Source organism: Phialemonium atrogriseum (assembly GCF_030411735.1).
Source record: "Phialemonium atrogriseum strain 8032-3 unplaced genomic scaffold QBC33scaffold_1, whole genome shotgun sequence".
NCBI lineage: Eukaryota > Fungi > Ascomycota > Sordariomycetes > Cephalothecales > Cephalothecaceae > Phialemonium > Phialemonium atrogriseum.
The window spans coordinates 2,626,846-2,651,733 of record NW_026848138.1 but is presented as its reverse complement, the minus strand read 5'-3'; the positions used below and the strand labels follow the sequence as shown (position 1 = coordinate 2,651,733).

The 24,888-nt window shown below is 54.6% G+C and overlaps 9 protein-coding genes across 9 annotated transcripts; 3 read left to right on the top strand and 6 right to left on the bottom strand.

Annotated features, from left to right (window-relative positions):
* Positions 1–253: 253 nt before the first annotated feature.
* Positions 254–1,005, bottom strand: QBC33DRAFT_37722 (histone-fold-containing protein). The gene is made up of 3 exons (XM_060424031.1): positions 846–1,005; positions 647–784; positions 254–588 (listed from the first exon to the last, which is right to left on the bottom strand). Exons 1-3 carry the CDS (start codon positions 853–855, stop codon positions 425–427), a joined length of 312 nt encoding a protein of 103 aa, XP_060289213.1. The 5' UTR covers positions 856–1,005; the 3' UTR covers positions 254–424.
* A 940-nt stretch (positions 1,006–1,945) lies between these two features.
* QBC33DRAFT_523099 (putative histone H3) lies at positions 1,946–2,854 on the top strand. Its single transcript, XM_060426604.1, has 3 exons — positions 1,946–2,270; positions 2,354–2,506; positions 2,564–2,854. Exons 1-3 carry the CDS (start codon positions 2,058–2,060, stop codon positions 2,606–2,608), a joined length of 411 nt encoding a protein of 136 aa, XP_060289212.1. The 5' UTR covers positions 1,946–2,057; the 3' UTR covers positions 2,609–2,854.
* Positions 2,785–4,406, bottom strand: QBC33DRAFT_523097 (HCCA isomerase/glutathione S-transferase kappa). The gene is made up of 5 exons (XM_060426603.1): positions 4,051–4,406; positions 3,924–3,992; positions 3,811–3,841; positions 3,456–3,734; positions 2,785–3,330 (listed from the first exon to the last, which is right to left on the bottom strand). The coding sequence occupies exons 1-5, from the start codon at positions 4,123–4,125 to the stop codon at positions 3,119–3,121; spliced, it is 666 nt and encodes a 221-aa protein (XP_060289211.1). The 5' UTR covers positions 4,126–4,406; the 3' UTR covers positions 2,785–3,118.
* QBC33DRAFT_523093 (uncharacterized protein) lies at positions 4,407–9,967 on the bottom strand. Its single transcript, XM_060426602.1, has 2 exons — positions 9,665–9,967; positions 4,407–9,589 (listed from the first exon to the last, which is right to left on the bottom strand). Exons 1-2 carry the CDS (start codon positions 9,844–9,846, stop codon positions 4,564–4,566), a joined length of 5,208 nt encoding a protein of 1,735 aa, XP_060289210.1. The 5' UTR covers positions 9,847–9,967; the 3' UTR covers positions 4,407–4,563.
* Positions 9,968–10,328: 361 nt separating this feature from the next.
* On the top strand, positions 10,329–12,132 carry QBC33DRAFT_37580 (pre-mRNA processing factor 3-domain-containing protein). Its single transcript, XM_060424022.1, has one exon. The coding sequence runs from the start codon at positions 10,423–10,425 to the stop codon at positions 11,911–11,913; it is 1,491 nt and encodes a 496-aa protein (XP_060289209.1). The 5' UTR covers positions 10,329–10,422; the 3' UTR covers positions 11,914–12,132.
* A 1,801-nt stretch (positions 12,133–13,933) lies between these two features.
* On the bottom strand, positions 13,934–14,662 carry QBC33DRAFT_523090 (uncharacterized protein). The gene has a single exon (XM_060426601.1). It carries the CDS (start codon positions 14,285–14,287, stop codon positions 13,955–13,957), a length of 333 nt encoding a protein of 110 aa, XP_060289208.1. The 5' UTR covers positions 14,288–14,662; the 3' UTR covers positions 13,934–13,954.
* On the bottom strand, positions 14,108–15,898 carry QBC33DRAFT_37570 (uncharacterized protein). The gene is made up of 2 exons (XM_060424021.1): positions 14,642–15,898; positions 14,108–14,568 (listed from the first exon to the last, which is right to left on the bottom strand). Exons 1-2 carry the CDS (start codon positions 15,682–15,684, stop codon positions 14,301–14,303), a joined length of 1,311 nt encoding a protein of 436 aa, XP_060289207.1. The 5' UTR covers positions 15,685–15,898; the 3' UTR covers positions 14,108–14,300.
* Positions 15,899–18,148: 2,250 nt separating this feature from the next.
* QBC33DRAFT_554433 (uncharacterized protein) lies at positions 18,149–21,100 on the top strand (the record flags this gene model as incomplete). Its single annotated transcript, XM_060429512.1, has 10 exons — positions 18,149–18,165; positions 18,238–18,278; positions 18,337–18,346; positions 18,413–18,432; positions 18,486–18,617; positions 18,672–18,925; positions 18,981–19,097; positions 19,160–19,490; positions 19,552–19,649; positions 19,730–21,100. The coding sequence occupies 10 exons, from the start codon at positions 18,149–18,151 to the stop codon at positions 21,098–21,100; spliced, it is 2,391 nt and encodes a 796-aa protein (XP_060289206.1).
* On the bottom strand, positions 20,976–24,734 carry QBC33DRAFT_523080 (DDHD domain-containing protein). The gene is made up of 3 exons (XM_060426600.1): positions 24,584–24,734; positions 23,280–24,515; positions 20,976–23,229 (listed from the first exon to the last, which is right to left on the bottom strand). Exons 2-3 carry the CDS (start codon positions 24,479–24,481, stop codon positions 21,357–21,359), a joined length of 3,075 nt encoding a protein of 1,024 aa, XP_060289205.1. The 5' UTR covers positions 24,482–24,515; positions 24,584–24,734; the 3' UTR covers positions 20,976–21,356.
* Between the last annotated feature and the right edge of the window lie 154 nt (positions 24,735–24,888).

The following is a 24,888-nucleotide window of genomic DNA, read 5'->3' as shown; positions in this document are numbered from 1 at the left end:
GGAACTTAGCCAAGTGCTGCACCTTGCAAATCAAATACCGAGCCCACCTCAGGAAAAGAACGAGACTGGCAAATTCATGCTAGGCTCCTTTGAGGAAAGTGGAAGTTGAAGGTCGAGGGTGAGTTACAGTGGAGCGTCTGACAGTCATCACATGACGGGGAGTAATCAACCATGCGCAGTGGAAGCCTTGGCCACACAAACACGTCAACAAACACGAAGTCGCGTCAACTTTCTTCGCGCAAGACGGGAAGCGTTGCAGAACCAGCCCAGAAACTAGGGGATCAAATTGTCACCCATGTAGAACACCCTTGATTGCCCTTATGGTACAGAAGCCTGAAAGCAGAAACCAAATCCCATGAACCATGACAACCCAACCGTGCCGACCGCCCAAAAGCCATCATAACGACATGAATCATTACCCCGCCTAGCCACCGAAACCGTAGAGTGTCCGGCCTTGCCTCTTCAGCGCGTAGACGACATCAAGGGATGTAACAGTCTTCCGCTTGGCGTGCTCGGTGTATGTGACGGCATCCCGGATGACGCCCTCGAGGAAGGACTTGAGAACACCACGAGTCTCTTCGTAGATCACTGAGGGACATATGGTAAGCAAAGGAAGTGACTTGGTGACAAGGCTCCTGCAACTTACTGGCCGAGATACGCTTGACACCGCCACGACGAGCAAGACGGCGGATTGCAGGCTTGGTGATGCCCTGGATGTTGTCACGAAGAATCTTCCTGTGGCGCTTGGCACCGCCCTTGCCGAGGCCCTTGCCGCCCTTGCCACCTATAGACCGTGTTAGTACAACGGTCGGACAGGCGAAAAAAGACCAGTCAGTAATACTTACGTCCAGTCATGGTGATGAGTGAGGTTGAAGTGTAGTACTAGTAGCTGGTAGGCAAATACAGCTGCGGCTGAGTGCGACGCAGGTGCGATGTGTGATGTGGTGGGGTGGTGATGTTGTTTTGGCTTCCGAGTTTGGACGGTTGGGGAAACATGGGGAAGACGTCTGTTAAATATGGCAGTGGAGCTGCAGGATACAGGCAGCAGAATCAGACCGGATCAGTGATCTAACCAAGCTGATTAGCTGGGCCACTGCCCATTGGCTGAAATTCCGACGCGCACCGCATTGACCAGCGGCTGCAAGCAAAATAAACACTAAGGCGCGCTAGAACAGATCTGGATTTTCTTGTGCCTACCCGCCACACTCTTGCCACCAAGGGTGGCGCATGGCAATGGAAGTTGTCTTTCCCATCGCATTACGGCGGCTGTGAACCGCAAATGAAGCTTGCCAATTATGTAGTTGTACGGTTGTACCTATGGTACTTGTGCTCTTACCCTGGAGATCTGCCGCCTACTACGGATGCCTTTCCTGGGCCCGAGCGGTGCCGCTACATCGCCTGGGTAAAGCTTTGCCCTTCAGTGACTTTGTTGTCCGAGGCCGGTCGGCCGGAGATATGCCCGTACGGCCCGTACTATCCGTATTATCTATGTAGGGTCCCGAGTCTCAAAGTCACAAATGCCAACTGTATCCAGATTCAGGAATAATATGGCATGCCCTCTGCCTCGGAGACACCTAGGTACTGTATTTGGTACACTTTGTGTGGCGAATAAGGTTGGGTCAGCTTTCCGCTTCGGGAGTTTAAGCCTTATGTGGCCCTTGCGTTGCCGTTGTTTTGCCATTTCCCCCTGTTCCAGCCAATAGAAATTCGGGAACCCGACACAGCCATTTTGCTTTGACAACTGCCACCAAAATCCTCGCACTTTTGACTAGCAGAACCGGGGCCCAATTTCCCTTGCAAAGGGCACCCAAATTTTTCGAATGCGCATCAACAAAAAAGGGCATTCACTCAATCAATCCGCCCGCCTAATCAGCCGGTAACGTGACCCACAACTGTGCCTACTTAAACCATCCGCCCCCCACCTCCATCCTTTCCTCTTTCAACCCACACACCTCACACTGCTCAGCCATCGACCAGCCGCCTCATCATCGATTTCATCACTGAACATCGCGCCTACCATCAAAACATCATTCAATACATCACTCAAGTCATCTACAATGGCCCGCACTAAGCAGACTGCCCGTAAGTCCACCGGTGGCAAGGCCCCGCGAAAGCAGCTCGCCTCTAAGGCCGCCCGCAAGAGCGCGCCGTCGACCGGTGGTGTCAAGAAGCCTCACCGCTACAAGCCCGGTACCGTCGCTCTTCGTGAGATCCGCCGCTACCAGAAGTCCACTGAGCTTCTGATCCGCAAGCTGCCCTTCCAGCGACTTGTGAGTACCCCGCCCTCGTCGGAACGCGAGAATCGCGTCCGATAAACAGCCAGACCCACAACCATCTTACTGACGCGTCACAGGTTCGTGAGATTGCCCAGGACTTCAAGTCCGACCTCCGGTTCCAGTCTTCGGCCATCGGTGCTCTCCAGGAGTCGGTTGAGTCATACCTCGTCTCTCTCTTCGAGGACACCAACCTCTGCGCCATCCACGCTAAGCGTGTCACCATCCAATCGGTAAGCATACTGTGCATCTGTTCACATGCCGCGCGCACACGCTAACCCCCCATGCAGAAGGATATCCAGCTCGCTCGTCGCCTCCGGGGTGAGCGCAACTAAGACATGATTTTTGCGATGGCTTCACATGGGGTTTATTGGGTGTGGTCATGACTTCTACATCTGGGATCCTAGTTTGTCGGCGGTTCACCACGGGAAAGGGGATAACACGGCGTTTAATGATGCGTTGCTTTACATGCTGGTCTGTACATTACTCTGCAGCTTAGGGATGCTGCCAATGCTGAACGCCGGTTTATGATCATAACCTGGGCCATCAGAACCTGCCCGTGACATGCCTAAAGTGCCACTGTGATGATCTTGACGCGTCGCTCCGCGTTTCGACCGCCTGTTTGTTATTTGGGCGCTAGATTTCCCCAGCTGTGATGCACCGGCAAATAGGTACCTCGTGTATCCTTGTATGTATGGGGCTGCCACATTGGCACCTGCGACGAAGGCCCCTGTAGACACGTCGCGATACATTCCATACATATCCAATGGGGGGGGACGGTGGTGATCTCGTCCAGTTACCAGCCAATATTAATTAAATGCGTGATGCTTGAACTACGTAGGATCTCACAGGACTGCCTTCCAGCCACCCTGTCTCGGTTTTTCGGCGCCTAGGAACTGGAGCACCTGGCCCAGATGGTCGACTCCCCAGAATGCCTCTGTCTGCCCCTCCGTGTTTGTACATATCATCCAAGGGAGGCCAAACGCGCCGTCATCAAAGGCTCTGTCCGTGTTCTCCATCAAAGCCTTCTTGCCGACTGTCGCAGCGTCGGCAAGGACTGTGGTACTTCTTGTTAGCCGGGGCTGCCTACCTAGGTACCTAGTCTAGGCGGAAGGCACGAAGGTGTATCCTGCCTGCCCGGTGTTGGGATGGGTGGAGAAATGTTGGCCACATGGAACGTACCTTCCTCGGCTTCACGCTCTCCGAGAATGTCGGTCAAGATACTGCGTAGCGTCTCGGTTTCATGGGTCGGGGTGTGGTCGACCCAGTACTTGTGGAAAAGGACATCTAGAGTCCTGACCAGGCGCCCTTGGTTCTTTCCATCGGCCGTGTGGATCGCGGCGAGAGCCCTCATCGTGTTGAGCGTCAATGGTGGGAAGTTTTGGGGCATATCCTCTTTGAGAGGAATGGAGAAGGCCTTGGCCCATCGCAGCCGCTCAGCGGCAATCCATTTGTCCTTGTCTGTCGGGTATTCAGCTTGACTGGACTCGACCGCCACTGTAGGCAACGGCATCTCATGTCCAGGTGAGTCACATACTCTTGATGTTCATCGGCGGGGTGTTTCCGCACTGGTGGCTCTAGGTTCAGCTCCTGGTAAAAAGGCACATGCACAAGTTCGTTGCCGGCCTGGGGCTGTGGAGCGAAGCCTACATTTTTCATCAGTCCGCCGAGGAAGATTGGGACATAATTGATTTCGAACGCTTTGAAGGAAGGATCGTGCTGCAATTGCGTGAGTAACGAACTTGGGGGCAGCAGAGGAGAGAACACAAAAGCTCACCCGCAGGACGTAGAAGGCTTCGTACGCAAAGGGGCTGACGGTGTCAAGGTAAAGGGTGATTCTAGGTCGTGCCATGGTCAAACGAAATGTCACAACTGGTCTTGGAGATAATTATTTATCATTTACTCTATGCACTTGACGGCGACGGACTCGAGTTGAAGATCTGTAGATGGGCCAAACAAAACTTACCTCGGCTCGGCCTCTGCGTTGTCTGTTCGCGAAGCGGGGAACACAGCGAGGGGTCCGCTATACAGTAGGTAGAATACAGTAGTAAACTGACTACCTGGAAACTTGGCCGTATTTCCGTGGAAGCTCGCTCAGACTTGTGTGTGAAAAGCTAGATCATTTTGCATATCGCAGGCATTCACCTCAAAATCACATTTCAGTACTTCGGTCTATAGTGGAAGAGCCAGGCTAAAAGCGCCTGGTAATACAATATATACACCGGGAAGCTAAAAAAATATCACAGCACGCCTGACACCGCTCGACCGTATGGCCAAAACATGCCCTGGATCACACATACGCAGCCTCCCTCGTGCGTACGGCATCGAACTGCTCCGTCGGCACGTGGGTTAGCACGTCGAAGGCTCCGGTGCCAACCTTGCCGAGCCTGCCGAGAACGAGCCTGCCACTGGGTGTGCTGAGGTCGTCCCAGTCGCCGTCCAGAACAGCATCCGTGAGGAAGGCCAGCGTGGTCTCAAAGCTCATCTTGGTAAACGGGCTGACGTTGCCCCTGAGACCCATCCGGTTGAATGGTGTGAATCCTCCGTTCCTTGTCATGTAGTCGCCGATTAGATTGAGATGTCGGCTATCAACGCTGATGCCGTGGGAACTGAACACCCCGCGCAACTCCTGGATGATGGTGTTCCGGCAGGCCTCCACTCCGTACATCTCCAGGACCGCGGCCACGTCGTTTGTCGAGATCCGGTTGGGGTTGATGTAGTCGCCATACTGCTGCATTGCACGGAGATTGGTTCCCTGGGTGTGCACTGCCGGCACCTTGGTCTTCTCGCCAGTCTTGGGATCGATGACTTCGGCCTTTTCGTCGAAGGTGCAGACTCCCACGCCGTCGATCTGCTGAATCAAGGCCCTTCCGACAGCGTCTTGCACCAGGTTCAACATCAGGATCTTGGGCATCGCTGAGTCGAACTCGAGCGTGAACTCGCACCACTCTCCGCCGGCCTCGTCGCATCTGAACCGAGATATGCGGTTGTTGCGCTCCATCACGCGACTTTCTCGTGTATTCGAGCCTGCCTCCGCGCCGCCCTTCTCGGCAAGCTCGCTATCCCCACCCTCCTCCCCCTTAGGCTGCTCCGGTCCCGGGCTGCCGCCGTATGCCTCGTCCTCCATCTCATCAGCCCAGGGCGAAGCATCCCGCTCCATCTCTTGCTGAATCGCATCATCCTCATCGTCGTTCGGCCCATACGATACAGCCTCAGTCCTGTTCGACTTCTGCTTGGCGTTGGTTGCATCGTCATCGCCGCCCTCGTCGTCGTCATCCTCGTCCTCTCCGCGATCACCATCCGACTCAGCACTTGCGGCCGCCATTTCGACAACCCCTGACTTGATCCCTATCTCCGGCGCAGCTGCAGTATTTTGGTTACCTCTCTTCTTGATCTCCCTGGCCACGAGCCTCTGTAATGCGGGGATGAACTTCCTCTCGACAGTATCAAAGACGTCAGGTATCGTGATAGCGTAGGCCTTGGTATATTCCGCCGATGGGAAGAACCGTAGGCGCACCTCGTATATCTTCGCCAGCGGGTGGGCTATCCCTCTCCCAACTCGCTCCCTGACCGTCACGCGGTCTAGGACGTGAGAGAGCGGGAGAACACTGATTGCTTTCGCAAACGTTTCCCCGTCCTGCTGCGAGAGTTCCTCGTGGAGAACTAACGTCATGGCCGGCGTGGAGATTTTTGTACTGGCCGTCATCAGGATTTCTCGGAGGCGAGGAATACCCAAGGTGACGTTCTTGGCCGAGTGCCCCGCCAAATGGAAGGTGTTGAGTGTCATTTGAGTCGAAGGTTCGCCAACTGACTGGCCCGCAACGATGCCGACCGCCTCCCCGGGTGCGACCAGGGATCGGATGTATTTGGCGGCGATGATTTTCTCCGCCGTCTTTCGCGCGATGCCACTCCCACGCGATGATGCGCTGGAGCCCTTCTCCCGGATCAGTCCGTCCTGGTTTGCCTTGGTGTAGTCTGTCATGGCCTTGAAGAACTTCTCCGACGTTGCGAAAGCGAACCGCGCAGGATCGAGGTAAGCGGTAACGGGATCTACCACAGAGGCACTTTGGCTGCTGGAAGACTTGATCGCGCTCCTCATCTGTTTGATGATATCGTCCTTGTGTTCGAAGAGAACGCTGGAATTCATGTCGGCATAGCTGACTTGAGCCAACTGGGACTCGCGGTTCCGGAGCATGAATCCGAAATCGGTCAAGTATGTCTGCTTCGTAATGTCCAGACCATCCTCGCCATACAGGAATTGGATGAGGGATCCATCCGAATCTCTGACGGAGGTGTCGTAGGCGACCCCAAGGCCTTCCATGCCCTTGATAAGACATCTCTGCAGATAGCCCGAGCGAGACGTCTTGACAGCTGTGTCGATGAGACCCTCGCGACCGGCCATGTGATGGAAATAGTACTCCTGCGGTCTGATACCGGTCAAGAAGCGATTCACCACGTACCCTCCCGCCCTGACATCTGTATCGAAGGGCTTGAAGCTTGGGAGGGATTTACCGCTCACCATGAGCGGAACTCGTCGCCCCTCAAGAACTTGCTGGCCAAGGTTGCAAGAAATCAGGTTGGCGTTGACAGGGCCACCCTTGGCCCCAGAAGTGGTCATAGACTGCATGTGGTTCTTGGGGAATTGCTTCTCAAGCCCCGCGGGGAGACACTCCGAAGTTACCTGGCTGGACAGTTTAAAGCAGGTCTCGTTCACCAGCATATCCAGCCCCTCCTGCTTGGACTCGTCCCTCATTACCTCCTCCAGGCGCTTTAGGAGCTCGGGGTCGGACTCGTCTGGCTGCTGGTCCGAAAGTGTGACATACTTGGCGGCGACCTCGATACCAATGGAGCGAGCGGCCTTGAGCTTTTCTTTGCGGTCTGCTTCGCCCTTGGGGGTTAGCAGGAGGTCATCCATCCCGCAGGTAAATGCTCGCTCGTTGAGATATCTTGTCAGGAGCCGACCCATGCTGCTGAGGAGTTTGCCGGCGACGACGGGGCCGTAGACCTCGTGCACGCAGTGAACGAGGCCTCCGGAGCTGGGTCCAAGGTGGGCCTTGTCTAGGATGCCGGTAACGAACTCGCCATCGCGGAACATGACTTGTCCTTCCTCCACATGCACCCCCCATTTCTCGCCCCTGACCTGCGACTTGCCGTTCATCCACAAGTCGCCGCAGTTTGTCGGCCGAATGTTCTTCAGGATCGTGCTGATGACCTGCTTCCCTGTCCATCTGGCCACCGGCCTGACAATTGCAGGAGGGACCAGCTCGATCCTCTCCCCCATGATGTGACCACTCTCCGGCCTCAGGGCGTTGTAGATGAGTTGCTGATAGGACCTCTGGTCAAAGAAAGTGTCCTTGCTGCAGAGAATCACCGAAACGGAAATATGATCCTGAATAAGTCCTCGCAACGGCTTCCCCTGCGTGCCAGAGATGTACTGGTGATCAGTGTCGGCGAGTTGAAGCGCCTCGGTTCTCGCAATCTCATTCTGGGGGAAATGCATGTTCATCTCGTCTCCGTCAAAGTCGGCGTTGTACGTATTGGTATTGGCGTAGTGCATGCGAATGGTCTTCTCTCCGGGCAGCACCCTGACGCGGTGGCCCATGATCGAGGGCTTGTGGAGGGTCGGTTGGCGATTCATGAGGACGACGTCGCCGTTGGTCAGATGACGATGTACTTTCTTGTTCCTCGTGCCGCTGAAGTTGTTGCCGCTTGGCGCTAGAAGCTGGTTCGCGAGGGAAACACGGTCATCGAGGGACTTGTTCCGCAGGTTGATTATCTGGCCGTTCTCATTCTCGATCGCCGAGGCGCCGGGCCAGTTGTCTAAGCCGTTGATGACCGCTTGCTGCATATCCTTGAAGTTGTGACTCGTTACGGGCTCTGGGTAGGTGAGCTTCTTGGCAAACACGGGAGGTACTCCAATCTCGTTGGTCTCGATATTGGGGTCCGGCGAGATAACACTGCGCGCTGCGTAATTGACTCGCTTTCCCATCATGTTCTTCCGGAAGAGTCCCTCCTTCTTCTCAAGCTTCTGCTTGATTCCATCCTCGTTTCGCTTCGCGGCTGCTCCCTGTACGGGATTTCTGCTCCGGTCAATCAGGGAGTTGACACAGTCCTGGAGCTCAGTCCAGGCCACGTGCAGCGACATGATGTCCCTAGTCCGCCTGGCCTCGCCCTCATCCGAGGCGACAAGTTTCGACGACTCTTCGAGCTCCCTCGAGATTTGGGTCAACTTCGAAGCGCTCCTCAGTATCAGTTTGTACAGACTGTTCTGTTGGGCTTCGGAAATCTGTGCGTCACCCATCCGGGCTTCTGGTCGATATCGGTTTGGAGGCACTAAAATCGTCTGTAGGAAGAACATGTCTGGCGACAACGGTGGTGAGTTCTTGCGCCGAGGTCTTGAGCTGTAGAGCAGGGACATCATATCCTGCTCCTTTTCGAAGAGTAATTCCAGCCTCTGCATAACCTCCATGGCGCTGACGTAGCGTTCGGCTTTCTTCGCCACGCGTGGGCCCCGTGGTTTGGTCACTGAGTCGGTCATGACCACGTCGCCATTCTCGTCCAGCTCCTCCCCTTCACCCTCATCTTCTTCCTCCTCATCTTCTTCGCCGACCGTTGAGCCGGCATCAGACGTGTTGAGATCGCCAACTCCTTCGTCTGAAGCGAGCTGATCAGCCTTCATTTTCGCCCTCTGCTTCATCAACAAAGCATCCCTCCGCTTCAGATTCAGCTGGATCATCTTCGCCTGATCTTTTGGGGTCAGGGCCTTCTCAAAGATCTTCACGAATCTGTCCTTGCGGTAGGTTGGCGATATCCCGCTACAGCTGGAGCATCCCTTGGCCTTGATTATGTCGGCAAGAAAGTCCTTGACTAGTTGCCTCCGAAGCTCCGAAGCACCCTCGTGCTTCCCTTTTCTAACGTCGCCTTGGTTGATCCTCTGCTCTCGTAGGACCTGGTGCAAATATTTGTCCCTGGCCTTCATAATGTTGTCTGCCGATGCGTCGTCGTCCCCGTCTGAGTCCTCGGCGTCCTCGGCCTCTTCATCTGGCACGTCGGCAAGAGCTAGGCCGAAGTAATCCTCGCCTATGGCATCAACCATCTGGGCTTCGCGCAGTAGACCATACTGGAGCAGTCGAAGCATGCAGGCGTATCGGTGGAGTTCTTTCCGGGCCATTCGGAATCTGTGACAGTATACGCATTGCGCCCGCAGCAAACGATACACCTGGTCCATAAACACTGGATGATAGACCGGTGCGGGGAGTTCGATGTGACCTGCGTGGCCGGGGCATTGCGATTGACCAAGATTGCAAGTAGAGCATCTAAGTTACAACAGTCAGTTTAGGGCATGGGGCTGGACGTCAAGTCTGAACAGAGAGAACGAGGAGCTTGCGTACAATGCGTCGCCCCAAGAGCCGAGCGCCGGGTCGTACAGGCCGCCAGGAACGGGGTTCAGGAGGCTATCAAAGGTATTGTCATTCTCAATCCTCCGGACAGAGATTGCCCGGATTTCTTTGGCGGAGAGAAAAGTGAATTCGACGCTCTCCACAGAGGAGGCGACAGGCTGTGAGATATTCATGGTAGCAGGCTGCAGCCCGAAGCATGATATGTGCGAGCAGAGCTGACTCCTTCGTTAATCGACTTGACCTGGCTGCAGCTCGGAACGGTCAAGCGTTAATACACAGTCGATCACGAACAAATTCAGACCGAGTAGAGGGGGGTGGGGAGCAGCGAGGGTGGTGAGGATCAATTTTTTGGCGGTCAGACCTGGCAGAATAGCTAGCTGAATTTGACTACCCTTAACCAAGGTGAGGCACGGTGGGTGGTACCCAGGTAGTAAGCAGAGCTCGCAAATGGTGGCCAGGCAAAGAAAGATTCCACCACCGAACTTTGCCTCGCGTCCTCTCGCACCTGTCGCTCTCGGTAGGTTCGAGATTTTCATGGTCATCCACATTTATACCGGATAAAACGACAATACATAAGGACCACCAGCAACACGCGACACATTCTGCGGCCTGCTTTTGTTTGTTACCGTGCCAGGTGGTCTTGAGAGCGCGTGGCCATCTCACTTTCACCAAGGCCAACGATCGAAACCCTCGCGGCATCCATCGTGCGATCTCGGACCACATCCAGTAAATACGGAAACCATCCAACCATGGAACGAAACCGCAACTCGTCCAATAGCCTCGGCCCTCGACACGATGCGACATCTCGAGTCCAGAAGCCCGAGCCCGCGGCCGACAGAATGGCAGCGCTCAAAGCTCGCGTAGCTGCTGCCATCGGGAGCAGCAAAGCGAAGGGGGGCTTGAATGTCGGTCTTCATCCCGCACTCGAGGACCTGGGCCAGTGGAAGCCTTCGGGCAAGTCCCAAGATCCCGGGTCTGCGAGCGGGAGCGCGCGATTCCAGGGCGACTCGGCGAAGTCGTCCGGCAAGAAGAAGCAACTAGGCATCTCGAGCCTTTCCACAGACGCGAATCGGAGCAACCCCTATTACGATGCCAATGCGCCCGGTCATGGCGCGGCTGGCAGACAGAGGGAGTCGAGGCAGCTTATTTTCAACCAGAAGGGAAAATACATCCAGCAGGCCAATGCCCTCCGAAGGCAAGCGGCGTTGGAGGCCATGAAGAAGCGCATCGCTGAACAAACGCGCAAGGTTGGGATTGACGAAGACCTCGATTTGGAGAAGAATTTTGTCGTGGAAGCGCCCCCCGACATTGAATGGTGGGACGAGGCGTTGGTGGAAGGGAAAAACTACGACGATATCGACGATCCAAAGACACTCAAGATCGTTTCCCCGGATAGCATCATAACTGTATACATACAGCATCCCGTCGCCATCGAGCCGCCCCAGGACCGGCATATACCACCCCCGAAGCCCATGTATCTGACCCCGAAGGAGCAGAAGAAACTCCGCAGGCAGCGGCGGATGGTGGATCTGAAGGAAAAGCAAGCCAAGATCAGGCTGGGCTTGGAGCCAGCCCCGCCTCCCAAGGTCAAGAAAGGAAACCTGATGCGAGTACTCGGCGAGGAAGCCCTTCAAGACCCGACCGCCGTCGAGGCTCGGGTCAACAGGGAAATCGCCGAGAGGCACCAAGAACACCTTCAGGCGAACGAGGACCGCAAGCTGACAAAGGAAGAGAGGCACCAAAAGATTGTGGCAAACCGGGAGAAGGATGCGCAGAAGGGCATCCACGTCCTGGTGTTGAAGATCGGAAGCCTCGCTAACGGGCAGCATCGATACAAGATTGCTGTTAATGCGGAGCAGCATGGGCTGACAGGCGTGTGCATCATGCACCCTAGCTTCAACCTTGTCGTTGTAGAGGGGGGAGAATACAGCATTGGCAAGTACAAGAAGTTGATGCTCGACCGGATCGACTGGACCGAGAATGTGCCGTCGCGCGAGAAGGAGGACACCAAGGGGACAGTTCGAGATTGGCTAAAGGCGGAGGACGAGAAGGGCATGCTCAGGGACATGTCGCTCAACAAGTGCACTCTGGTCTTTGAGGGAGAGGCCAAGGGTAGAGCGTTCAGGAAGTGGGGAAGCAGAGTCTGCGAGACCGACTCCGAAGCACGAGATGTCCTGGCCCGGACCAAGATGGAGAGTTTCTGGGTACTGGCCAAGAACTTGCAAGGGAATGCGGTATGAACTTGCCAACAACGGTGTTGAGGATGATGCGGAGGTGGAAACGAACCAAACCTGTGTCAAGCTAGCGTGGCTATTCCCATTTGTTTCCCACGCCGCATATTCGATTTAGCTCTGTTCAATACCTATCTATCTACTGCCTAGGTGGGTGGTAGGTAGTTTACAGCCATGCTTGGAGTTTCCGTTGAGATGCTGGTCCTGTTCTCCAATAAACCCAACCACTGCTTCGTGGGGTTGATGCCACACTCTGGCCCGTCTGTCGAGGAGGCTATGTTGGTGATGGAGACTGGGACTTGATTGACCCTATCCGATCATGCACTCTCTCCGCACCTCAGGCAACCATACAATAACACCCCGGTGTAACCAGTCTGTGCTTCGTGCTCACGCGGTAATACACTGCATTAGAAACGCGATCCAGGGAGCCGGATGACGCGAGGATGGTCAGATTTGCAACTTGACGTGTGACTGTGGCTGTGGTGCAGGCCGTCCCGCCGGCCAGATCCAACACCACCTTTCACCGCATCCGTTGGACTGCCGTGGGCAGGGGCTGGGAGGTGGTGGCCTGGTGAGCCGGGAAGGCGGGAAAGGGGAGCCACCGATGAACGCGCCATGCACGCCGTCGAGCCGCAGGATGCTTCTCCTGGCACCCCCGGGGCGAGCCACCTCCGTCATTCGTCCGATTCCCGACCCGTACATGTTTGATCCGCCGAGGTTCGGCTGACGTGAAAAGGGTCGGACCGCATCCTAGAGGCGTTTGGAAGGCATGATGGTGCTCTTTTGAGGTCTCGGGGGGCTCGGAAAGTTGGACAAAGTGGCCTTTTTGGCCCCCAATGCCAGGGAGATTTGGGGGGGAGGGGGGAAGGGGTTTGGATGGTAAATCCCGGCAGAAGCATGTGGACCCAAACTCCAAGTTTGCCCTTGCATACAATGAATGCAACCCATGGGCGCCTCCACGGGCTTCAGCAGTATTCTCTGACCTTTAACGGCAACGATGCCGGGACCGATCCCTCGGAGGGTTATGCACCGCCAAGTTGCACAGCCGCTCCTTCTAAAATCTCAACGACATTCCGCTGAAACCACATCCCTTTTGCGTGTGCTGGATCCTTGAAGAGATGACTCGTCTGGATATATCTTGGCCTCGTGAGTCACCGCCGTGTAACTTGGCGGGTAACTATGAGCTGCAGGGCCAGCATCAGCTCTTGGTAATTGACCCCACGATGGAGAGATCAAGGAATCGTTATAAAAATATTCCCAACTGCATACAACTCTTGGCCAGTACCAGATCTCGGGCCCCGGCCTTATTGGTAGAGTCTTGAATCCTGGCTCAGGCAGGGTACTTTTACATCATAACCCCTGACCGTTTGTTGGTCCCTTGAACAGGGGTGACAGATCCTCCTAGCTAAAAATATCGATTCCCATAATTTCACTGCGGGCTTGAGATACAGGGCGGACACAGAAGGATGGAATGTTTTATATGGAACGGAATTTGGTTTGAAGTGTATTTATATATCTATTTCTACATTGGAAAGTCAGGAAAGAATTACCTGGTATAGGTACGCAGCGGATGTATGTCCCTGAAGTCCAGCATCGTCCAGTCCCTGCTCCAGCATAGGTACCTAGGTACCTATGAGAATAAGTACACCAGGTATACGACGGTTCATTCATACTGTGTTCCATCTTCTCGCCGGGGCTCTCCCGCGGCCTCGGGTTACAGCCAATAGTGTTGCTGCTCGTCGATCTGCGGTTGGGTTGGGTGGGTCCTATCTGTGCCCTGCAGGATCTTGATCCTTGTCTGTGGCCTGTCGTCTCTTTAACCTTCTTTTTGTCTAATCTAATCTGTTTGTGAGGTATCGCAACATTACGCAGTAGACTGGGTCCTGCAGACCAAATGTATGCCGGCGTCAGCCTTCTGCCGCATCTCACTTGGGGCTGCGGCGCAGGCAAAGGGTCAGATCTCCTGAGGATTGGATGACGACGGTTCTGATCTTTGGCTGCATTTGCCATGCTGTATCTTCGATGCTGGGTCTGATCTCAAGAGGTGGGTTTATATATTCTTCTTGGTCGGCGTTATGCAGCCGCTTAAAGTGTTGCAAATCAGTGAACTCCTTCTAAACATCGAGCAATCGTATCTCCTTTCCGTCTTGTCACATGCCATTGGCCTTTGACATGCCGCAGCAACGAGTATCTTTCCTATACTTTGCTGGCAGGACATTTCCCATATACGCCAGCCCAATAGCTCTACAACCCGGCCATAATAGCCCCATTCCTTACGCTGAATCCACGTATGCAACCAAACTGTAATCAGACCTAGAACAGGCCACGGGAGAAGGAAAAGGAGAATGCATACTCGTGTGCCATTTGTCTGAGAAGCTCTCATCTCTGGCCACTTGTCAACAACGTCCCCACAAGTGGCTCTGCCTCGTTTCCACACCTGCCACCCTGTCTCTGCTCCGCATTGGCCGAGGTGTCGATGAGAGCATGCCGCTGCTGCTCAGAGGGAGGGGTGCCATTGGTGGAAGGCCACCCGGTGGCTGAACCACTTGGCTCATGGGACCACTTCCCATCGGTCGTACGCCTTGGCTGAGGCCGTCGTAGTTATCGCCCTGGAGATCCAGTGTACCGAGATCGAATCTCTTTGAACACCCATCATCCATGTGCCTGCAGAATCGTGTTAGTATATCGTGCCACTCGCCCTGGTGTCGGGGTAAGGAGGAGAGGGGGGATGTCGAACCTCCTTAGCGTGTCCTTGCGAGCAAACGAGCGGCTGCAGTAGTCGCATATATGGCTGCGCTCCTTCATGTGTACGCTTTGATGGTGTCTCTGAAGGTCCGTCTTCCGGACAAACTTCTTGATGCAATCGCCGACCGCGCAGGGGAATGGATACTCCCGCTTTTCGTCGTGTGTCTCCTTGTGTGCCTTGAAGTTGTAGCTGCGACTGAACAGTTTCCCACATCCACTGACCGGGCATTGGTAATTTGCCTCCTCCCTGGTCGTCAACCGGCGGGGCGCCTTGCGAGGTCGAGCGGCGCGGTATTGGTTCCTTGGGTCCTCTGTGAGCGTAGATGGGGTATTGTCAGCCGCTGGGTAGTAGAACTGGTCGGGTTCAACGGGCTGGTAGTCGGATTTATGCCAAGATGACTGGCCATCCGAGGGATATCCAGATGCGCTGCTCGTGTAAGACGGGTTGTTTGGGTGGTAGGCGGAATGAATAGGTGGTGGGGATGGATAGTGGGACACCTCGACTCCTTGGCCGTAACCGGATGCTGTTTCCATCTTCAACTTTGGGGTTAAAGACCCCGCCGCCGAGGATGCCGATGGGTACGAGGTCGAAGACCTCGAGGAGGACCTAGGGGCCGATCGTGGAGCAGTTTCAGCGGAGACTGGTGTTGGAGTAGAAGATGGGTGAGACTGGGCGTGGTGGGGTTGGTAGACGTCCTGGTCATATGCGGAAGATAGAGTTGATTCATAGCCACCAAATGCATCGTACTCGGACGACATGATCGTCGGCATTGCTGATGCCGAAGACGATGGGTGGATAACGCATGTCGTACTCCACTCGGACTGGCTCATGGCGTTGAGGGGCGGAAGAGATGGCTCGGGGTGGATAGAAGGTGGAATGGAGCAAGGCGTGTCACTGTCGTATATGGATGAAAGCTTGTACTGCTGCTCCACCAAGCTCGGCGATGGGTAGTCTAGGGAGGACCTCTCTGAGGAGCAGTAGGTGTTCGAGGAAGAAGAGGGCGATCTAGTGAGAGACGGTGGCCTGAGGTCCATGACTGATTCGAAGTCTTGTGTGGCTCCGAAGGTGTTGGACGTTGGACGTTGGACGTTTAGGTGTTTAAGAAGGAGGCGGAGGGAAATGACCAGACAGGACGGAACAGGACCAGTCTGTTGGATAATTAATTATAAATGTGCCAGGTTTGCACGAAGTCAGGGACTTCTGGAAGCTGGTTGGTGTTCTTCCTTAGGATGGTGCGGACGTTGGCGTGGGATGAGACGCGGTGATATATAACGATAGTAACCTCTGGCGGGCCCTGTGGAGGAGAATATTGACCACTAGCAGCAGACGAATAGGTTGGTGAGGTCAGCATGCAGACAACCCTCCTTACCTTCCAGATCGATACCTTCATAGAGTGAGGCAGACCGGAGATAATAGAAGCGCGGACGGTCGACAAGGCAGAATCTCCTGGTGTCCTAGGATACTTATTTGCAGGCCCAGCTTCTGCCTGGTTGATAGCAGGCGGGGATGTAGTATATCAGGAGCAGACCCTTTATAAATGAACTTGGGGGCCAGAAGTACGTTACACCCAGGGCCAGGAGGGTGCACGTAGAGATGCATGGGGCCATCGAGTTCCATGCAGGAAACCAGAGGCAGGGACGTGGAGGGGAAGATTGGAGGGAAGTCCCGTCTGTCAAGATGGGGGTGGAGAAAAGGGGGGGGGGGTTGCAGCAGAATGGGTCCCCGGGCACTGCTAGTTGGTAGGAGAGGATGTGGGACAGGGGTAAGTGCAAGTATCTAGCAAAGAACAGTTCATGATACATAGACTTCGACGAAGGAGATGCCAGATCATGACGGAATGAACCGCTGAAGAGAGATGGGAGCCTTGCTGCCAATTTCCTGATATTTTTTGGCTCGCCCCTGGGTTGACTGAATCAACGCAGGAAACAGACAGGTCCAACAAGACCCAGGGCGGACGGTCGTATGTAGGGCTCCTAGCATTATTGGAGGGGGGGTGGGTTTGTTGATGGGGGCCGAAAGAGAAAGAAGAACAGAATGTATCCGTGGATGCATCCATGGATATTAACCAGGGTGCATGGGTATAGATCTCTTCATGTCTGGGAGAGCATAGCCACCTTTTCAACAGCCTGTTGCAACGTCAAATGGCGCTGCCTGGAATTGCTTCTTTTCTTTCTCTTTTCTTAGCCCTCAGAACGGAGTACTGTGGGTAGATTTGATACATTGAGCATGGTGCTGGTGCTTGGAAAGGGTCTCTGGTGATCAGGGCCAGAATGTGACCAAGGAGAGATGGCAAGCCCCTGCCGAAGAACCACGCTAACAACCTATTGGTATGTACGAGGTAGTATTCTACTGTGTGCTCTAAACTTAAGTCGCACTGTCTTGTTGACCACTGCGCAATGTCAGCATGTACAGCACTGGTCGGCAGACACGGCACGTACTGCATAGTACGTGCGTACTTTCAGCGCGACATGGAAACCGCCGCTAGGAAGGTCCAGCATTGATGCTCAGCTATAAATGAGAACCAACTGGATCTATACAAGGACAGGATTGGCTTTCATTCATCTGACCAAGGTCTAAGTATGGAATTGGGGTCTGGCCGTGAAAACCTAAAAATTGTCCCTGCTTGGTGACACAGCAGGTTCGCGGATGGGACTCGCGCATGCATGCCCTAAAAATGATCTGGCGCGCGCTTATAAGTACCCAGCATATAGTATCCACCCAATGCTCAGGTTCTTTTGGTCCTATTTCTGTGACGAGAGGTATCCTATTTCTGCCAAAACCACCAACATGAAAAACAGTCATTCCGGTTATATCCATTGGTGCTTATCCGTAAGGTCTGTTGGTTGTTCCCATCAGGCCTCAAAGAGCTGAATTAAGGTAAGTCTGCCGGAAACTTGCACTCGGGGGCTTTTCATAGTGCATGTCTTCCCATCCTCCCTCTATTCTGCTTTTGGCGACAACATTAGATAGTATATGTGCAACGTAAACTACCAACCTACCTACCTATCTAATAATTTTTTCGAAGACCTGTACACCGGAACTCAACAACCGTTTCTCGAGTCCCATGTTAGATAACAGTGTCAGTTAACATGCGCAAGTGCGTTTTGGATGGATAGCACGGCTGTCGGGGTTATTTTGTTAGGTGATAAGGGCTGATTAGCCGTCTGGAATTTGCACCGTGTCATCTGAATAGGGAACTGCACTGTGCTGCAGCGTTATATCACGTGATCACGCTGGATGTTCGTGCCAAAGCCGCGAACCTGAACCAGGTGAAGTTCATCAGGCAGAAGAAGGTTCTCACCCTCATTGAATTATCAAACCGCAATTTACATACACCTGAGCGGGCCGCACACACAACACACGTAAGAGGGAAATTCCGCGGAAATAAAGACTCGTGGAACTCGTGGGATTTCTTAAGTCGAATCACCGCCGAATTAGCAGCACATCCCCAACAGCCTCCCCACTCCTAGGTGGGTGGGAGTCGGGGCAATCGCCATCATGAAGTTCAACATCGAGTATGACGTACCCTAATGAGCCGGCCGGCACACCAAGCCAATGGAATGCTAACCCCATTTCTCTTGCTGAAGTGACCTACCGGTGCTCTTTCCCTACCCGCGAATATACCCAGGTAAGTTTTCCACTCGGGGGCATAGAGCGCTGTGCGATGGCTGATGGACGTGTGGCAGAACAATATGCGTAAGTAAGTCCGAGCTGGCCTCTGACACGATGCCGTTGGCTAACCTCTTGTGAACTCCGACTTAGCTATATGTGTGACCTGAAAAGTAAGCAGAGTCGGATAGATGTGGTTGAGGATTGGAGCTCACCCACGTCTCAGGGACTCTAGATGCCGGTGGCCACTGCGTACTTGAGATGCCCTCGGGTACGGGGAAAACGGTAACTCTATTGTCTCTTATCGTTGCGTACCAGCAATACTATCCGGAGCATCGGAAACTCATCTACTGCTCTCGTACGTCATTCGTCCCCAGACTATCTAAACCGCATCTAATGCCCTGATTCGCAGGTACCATGTCCGAGATCGAGAAGGCTTTGGCTGAGCTGAAAGCCTTGATGAAGTACCGCACGGAGCAGCTTGGCTACGAGGAAGAATTCAGAGGTCTCGGGCTTACGAGTCGGAAGAATCTGTGTCTGCATCCTTCAGTGAAGAGGGAAAAGAGCGGAGCTGTTGTCGACGCACGCTGTCGTAGCTTAACGGCCGGCTTCATCAAGGAGAAGAAGGAGAGGGGCGAGAACGTGGATGTCTGCGTCTACCATGATGTATGTATGCCCGTGTTTCTTCCGCCCGTTGCATCTCACTACTGACTGTGCCCAGAATCTCGACCTTCTTGAGCCCCATAACCTGATACCAAACGGCGTATGGACTCTGGATGGCCTCCTACGCTACGGGGAGCAACACAAACAATGCCCATACTTCACATCACGACGGATGGTACACTTACCCCTGTCTCTCCGCACATTAACGCTCTTGCTAAACAAGCAAACACTTCTCAGATGCAATTTTGCAACGTCATCATCTACTCATACCACTACCTTTTGGACCCCAAGATCGCAGAGCGAGTATCAAAGGAGCTCTCGAAGGATTGCATCGTCATTTTTGACGAAGCTCACAACATCGACAATGTCTGCATCGAGTCACTCAGTACCGACATCACCGAAGATTCATTAAGGAAAGCAACCAGGGGGGCTCAGAACCTAGACAAGAAACTCAGCGAGATGAGGGAGACCGACCAACAGCAACTGCAAGACGAGTACGAGAAGTTGGTCCAGGGCCTTCGTGACGCGGACGAAGCTCGTCAAGAGGATGCATTCATGTCCAACCCAAGCAAGTCGCCCTGCCACAGCTTGTTTATCCTGGCGTACATACTGACTAATATTCTGAGCAGCTCTGCCTGACGACTTGCTCAAGGAGGCCGTGCCGGGTAATATCAGACGGGCAGAGCACTTCGTGGCTTTCCTGAAGAGATTTATAGAGTACCTCAAGGTCTGTTCAGCCCGCACCACCAGCCCGCACCACCTCCCTCGCCTGGACCTCTGAGGACCTCTCTAACTGGGCTGCTTCAGACCCGCATGAAGGTCCGACAAGTAATCTCAGAGACGCCGCCCTCCTTCCTCGCTCATCTCAAGGAATACACGTTTATAGAGAAGAAACCCCTGCGGTTTTGTGCGGAGCGTTTGACATCGTTGGTGAGGACGTTGGAGCTCACCAACATCGAGGATTACCAGCCTTTACAGGAAGTGGCCACATTCGCGACCCTCGTGGCAACCTACGAGAAAGGCTTCCTACTCATCCTGGAGCCTTTCGAGTCTGATACTGCCGAGGTTCCCAACCCGGTCCTCCATTTCACATGCCTCGATGCTGCCATTGCCATCAAGCCGGTCTTTGACAGATTCAGCTCCGTCATTATCACATCGGGGACTTTGTCTCCGCTGGAGATGTATCCGAAAATGCTCGGCTTCTCTACCGTCGTGCAGGAATCGTACAGCATGACACTGGCGAGACGGTCTTTCTTACCAATGATCGTCACTCGCGGTAGCGACCAGGCTTCCATCTCGACGAGTTTCCAGGTCCGGAACGAACCGAGCGTGGTGCGGAACTACGGCAATCTCTTGACGGAATTCTCCCGCATCACCCCGGACGGTCTAGTGGTATTCTTCCCATCCTACCTCTATATGGAGTCCATCATCAGCATGTGGCAGGGGATGGGCATTCTGGATGAGGTGTGGAAGTACAAGCTCATCCTCGTCGAGACCCCGGACGCGCAGGAAACGTCACTGGCGCTCGAAACTTACCGCACTGCATGCTGTAATGGCCGCGGCGCAGTGCTTCTCTGTGTTGCCCGGGGTAAGGTATCGGAGGGCATCGATTTCGACCACCAATTCGGGCGGGCCGTGCTGTGCATCGGCGTGCCATTCCAGTATACCGAGTCGCGGATCCTCAAGGCCCGCCTCGAGTTCCTCCGCGAGACGTATCGCATCCGCGAAAACGACTTCCTCTCCTTCGACGCCATGCGGCACGCCGCGCAGTGCTTGGGACGAGTGCTGCGAGGTAAAGACGACTATGGCGTCATGGTGTTGGCAGATCGGAGGTTCCAGAAGAAGCGACCACAGCTTCCCAAATGGATAAACCAGGCCCTGTTGGATGCCGACACGAACTTGAGTACGGACATGGCAGTCAGCAGTGCGAGGCGATTCTTGAAGGGAATGGCTCAACCCTTCAAGGCTAAGGACCAGGAAGGCATTAGCACGTGGAGTTTAGAGGACCTGAAGAGGCATCAGGAGAAGCTCGCTGAGGAACAAATCAAGGAGCTGCAGGCGCAGAAGAACGTCGAGCCAATGCAAGGCGTGGAAACGAACGCTGGCGGAGGGGATCACAGCGATTACGGGATGGATGACGAAGACGAACAGGATCTAATGGCTCTGGATGGAAATTAAGATTCACACCGGGCTGTTCCACCCTGGAGGGGGTATATCTCACATGTACTCCGTACAAAAACGCCACCTCTACCAATAGATAATGAGCAGGCTAAAAAGAAAGACGCTCTTCTACTGCTATACAATGCATGGGCCGGAATCCCGGCTCGCTCCCTCTTCTTCCCCGTCTCTCCCTCTCCACGAGCAGCTAAATGTGAGCATCGACTGACTGCTTGCTTGCTCTCTCTCTGCCGACTGACAACCACCCTTTCTTTGTTTACTTTACGCCCGGGATCTGGCGTTTTGCTGCCTTGATCGCTCTCATCTCGGGAAGGGTGCTAGATCTTCCTGGCTTCCGGCCAATCTCCACGCATAGCAAGCGGATGAGGTCCTGGTTGACCCAATAGCTGGTGTGAGCGCTCAGCATGTTGAGGTACTGTATCTCCAGGGGCCCGCCGCCGGACCGCAGGTAGTAATCGATTTGGCCGTTGTCGTTGAGGAGGTAAGCCTTCCTCTCGCTCATCTCTTCGCGCGTAAAGTCGTGCACCTCCAACTCGAGCTGTGACGGCAGGCTGCTCGTGGGCGGGTTCTTGGTCGGTACCGGCACGGTCGGGGCCGCGGGAACCCCGACCATGGCTCGCATCGCATCACCAACCGACTTGATAAATGACGTGGTTGCGCTGGGAACATATGCGACCCTGAGGCTTGATGCATACTTTGGGTCAATGGTGCCGTTGAGGAGGTAGGCGATGGGGTCTTCTCTTGCTAGGATGTTGTAGATGTTGTCCACCGCGAGGCAACCAAACGTGCCCACTTCTCCAACCACATCCTGAGCAATGGCATCACTCGGGTCAGCACCCGGTTTCACTCGTCCGCGCCGGGGTACCAGACATCCCCTCTCGAGCAGGAGGAAGAAGCCTGCCGGACTTCCAAGAAAGAACAGGTTTGTCGTGTCAAACTCAAAGTGGTCGGTCGCCGGTATCCTCTGCGGGGTTAGATGCAGGCGAGGCAAGCTGGTGGGCTGCTTCGAGAGAACCTCGATCGCCATCACGCTGCCCAGAGAGTGGGCAATCAGGTGGACCCGACCGTTCTGGGGAAACCCCGGGTTGTTCTGGCACCAGAGGCGGTACACGCGGTTCGCCTCCCCGACAAGAGCCGCTATCATCTTCGGCTTGTGGTGGGACATGTAGAAAGGGATGTCAAACATGACGTCTGATATCATGCTCCGCACTGCAGGGATGGTGCCTGGCTCGATATCTTTAAGACTGAACTTATCCGGTGAATATGAATCCTTGTCCTCTGCCTTCGGGGGCCCTCCATCTTCCAAAGAGAGAACGTGGCGCCAGTTGACCGGAAGGACCATGATCCCATGCTGTTCCTCACGCAGGACCGACTTCACCGCATCGGTCTGAAGCTCGATATTGACCGCTGTGCGGAAGGCATTGATGGCGTGAGTGAAGTGGAAGCTTTCGACCCTCTCGGCGAACTTCTGGCCGATACCATGCGCGACGAGGACGAGATCAGTGACCTGGCCGCGATCCCTGTCCGCTTGACACCCGGGACAGCCGTTCGGTTGACTGGGACGGATGCCTTCGCCATCGCGACCGAGACGGTGGGGTTTCGGGCCTGTTGACTGCCTCTTCTCATTCAAGCGCTGCCAAGAAAGCCAATCGAAGCCTCTAACGACCGGGATGCCGACCGTTATGCCTTTCATGACTTTGGCGACAGGCCTGCGCCCATAATAAGCGGACGGCTTGAGGCTCGGCTTCAACAAAAAGGCAGAATCCTGGTCCTTGTAGATGACATGGTAGTTGGCGTAACTCCTCGTCTCAGCACTAGATCCTGCGGACTTGTCATCTGAATGAACCGCTTCTAGCGTGCCGACGGCAGCAGCTTCTCCCTTAAAACACCTCGCAGCGCAGAACGGGTCACTGGATATGGCCGGCACATGAGTCGTCTCGTCAGTCGCCTTGGATTTCTTGCCAGAAGGCTCGGGCCATAGGCGGTGAGATATCTTCTCCTCCCCAAGAGCGCCAACCTCTACGGCCGATCTAAGTTCGTCGGCCCATGTCTCAGTCCATGACCGCAGTTCCCGATACCCAGCCTCCAACTGGTTTGCAACAGCGGGCTCCACGGGCACCAAGCCATCTCTGCACACGTCAGTGAACGCGAGGCCCCGTGTCCGGCATGTCATTCTCACCTGTAGAACCAAGTAGCTCGCATGACTATAGCGATGTCGTTAACGGGGGACCAGTATATAGGCTTCATTTGGAGTACTGGTAGCGAGACCATATGCAGTCTAGATATGCCTACTGCAACGTCGACAGACTCCTCGACAGACGCCTCTGAGACGTCAGAGCGAGGGGTCGCCACCGTTTGCGGCTGCGGTTTATTCTCTTTTGGCTCGTTTCGACGAGCGCGCGCGGGGGAGGACCTGTCTTCTAGCGATGCCGAGAACTTTGAAAGAGAAGCCGCCGGCGAGGGCTGTGGTGTGTCGTCTACTCCAACCCGAATGAATGGCTTGCCCGATATGCCATCGTCAACGACAGGAGGTCTGATAGGAATAGCTCGTGGGAGGTCCGCCGCGAGCTGAGTTTGAGACCAATCTGCAGGTCCAGTGGTCTCTTTCTCCACGATTGCCGACATGCGAGTCTGAGCCTTCGGCTCAGCAGCAGGTTTTTGGTCATTGAACGAGTGGGGCTGTGAGTGTGAAGCGGACAGCTCCACGGCGTCTGTGGTTCCTGTGGTTCCTGATGATCCTGGGCGAACCAGGGCTTCGTCTGACGTCTCGGGAATTGACCTCAGCCGCTGGAGGGTGGTTATAACGCTCTGGATGACGTTGTCTTGATCCAGGGCACAATCTTGTTTCCGGATGAGCGCACAGAACTCCTTCCTGAGTTCGGCAGAGGTGTCAATCAGGAGTTCGGCGCAGCATATGGCAATGCTGCTCTCCGGAAGCGTCCCTGGAGTCTTTATCTCCAATTCAGGGGCGACAGCCAGTCCTTCACGATCATGTATCTGCTTGTGCTTCGAGGCCAACTTCTGTATAATGTTGTCGAGCTTGTCTAGGTTCGCTTGGATGGGAGGAAGGCTCGAGCTGCAGTTCCTCCGTGCATGGTCATGCTCTCTCCTGTGGCGTGCAGAAGCAAAGCAAAGCCAAGCCCTCTCCAGATCATTATTGTCTCCTCGGGAGAAGGGTCGAAGTAATCCTTTAGACGATCTCGGATCGGCTGGTCCGCTAATCGTGGCCGTAGAGAGGGGGTCATCGATCGGGATGGGAGAGGAGTAGAAGAAATGGGCCTTGAGAGGTGGGATGCCGTCCAACCCAGGGTCAGCCTCGAGTTGGGAGACTGGGGCTAGACGGCATTCGCGGCCGTATGTATGCGCTGCTTCTGACGGCATGGTGGATGACGAGACGGTGGACTAGACATCAACACTATGTCGGTGGTTAGCCAAATAACTTGTCGACCAACGTCATGCACGGATTTTGGGAGTTCGACTGACCCTCAAAAACAGCACGTTCGTAAGCGGCTCCTACGAGCCAGTATCTGGCGGGAAATGAGTCGAGACATAGGATTGCAGAGAGAATGGTAGCTTCATGAAATTGTCTTGTAAAAGGCTGTCGTGGCCGGGACCTGAGGTTAGAAAGGTAACTTATTAAACATTCCAGGCCGCCTTTCGGTATGATGACGTGTATCCGCAGTTAGTTGTGGATCCCATGCCGAGGCCCATGCCATGCCCAGGCTCCAGGAACATGGGGCCTAGGCTGGATATACTGCGGAAAAGGCATTTGAGGCGCCAAGACTGTG

Excerpts from the sequence above, each read along its gene's own strand:
- QBC33DRAFT_523099 (XM_060426604.1), top strand. The coding sequence starts at position 2,058 with ATGGCCCGCACTAAGCAGACTGCCCGTAAGTCCACCGGTGGCAAGGCC. Across the intron at positions 2,271-2,353 it reads AGCTGCCCTTCCAGCGACTT|GTTCGTGAGATTGCCCAGGA; the intron begins GTGAGTACCCCG and ends GACGCGTCACAG. Across the intron at positions 2,507-2,563 it reads AGCGTGTCACCATCCAATCG|AAGGATATCCAGCTCGCTCG; the intron begins GTAAGCATACTG and ends CCCCCCATGCAG.
- QBC33DRAFT_37580 (XM_060424022.1), top strand. The coding sequence starts at position 10,423 with ATGGAACGAAACCGCAACTCGTCCAATAGCCTCGGCCCTCGACACGAT.
- QBC33DRAFT_523093 (XM_060426602.1), bottom strand. The coding sequence starts at position 9,846 with ATGAATATCTCACAGCCTGTCGCCTCCTCTGTGGAGAGCGTCGAATTC. Across the intron at positions 9,590-9,664 it reads GGCTCTTGGGGCGACGCATT|ATGCTCTACTTGCAATCTTG; the intron begins GTACGCAAGCTC and ends GTTGTAACTTAG.
- QBC33DRAFT_37722 (XM_060424031.1), bottom strand. Across the intron at positions 589-646 it reads TGTCAAGCGTATCTCGGCCA|TGATCTACGAAGAGACTCGT; the intron begins GTAAGTTGCAGG and ends TATGTCCCTCAG.
- QBC33DRAFT_523080 (XM_060426600.1), bottom strand. The coding sequence starts at position 24,481 with ATGCCGTCAGAAGCAGCGCATACATACGGCCGCGAATGCCGTCTAGCC. Across the intron at positions 23,230-23,279 it reads CGAGCTACTTGGTTCTACAG|AGATGGCTTGGTGCCCGTGG; the intron begins GTGAGAATGACA and ends TGACGTGTGCAG.
- QBC33DRAFT_523097 (XM_060426603.1), bottom strand. The coding sequence starts at position 4,125 with ATGGCACGACCTAGAATCACCCTTTACCTTGACACCGTCAGCCCCTTT. Across the intron at positions 3,993-4,050 it reads AAGCCTTCTACGTCCTGCGG|CACGATCCTTCCTTCAAAGC; the intron begins GTGAGCTTTTGT and ends ACGCAATTGCAG. Across the intron at positions 3,331-3,455 it reads AGAGCGTGAAGCCGAGGAAG|TCCTTGCCGACGCTGCGACA; the intron begins GTACGTTCCATG and ends GAAGTACCACAG.
- QBC33DRAFT_37570 (XM_060424021.1), bottom strand. The coding sequence starts at position 15,684 with ATGGACCTCAGGCCACCGTCTCTCACTAGATCGCCCTCTTCTTCCTCG. Across the intron at positions 14,569-14,641 it reads CGCAAGGACACGCTAAGGAG|GCACATGGATGATGGGTGTT; the intron begins GTTCGACATCCC and ends ACGATTCTGCAG.
- QBC33DRAFT_523090 (XM_060426601.1), bottom strand. The coding sequence starts at position 14,287 with ATGAGAGCTTCTCAGACAAATGGCACACGAGTATGCATTCTCCTTTTC.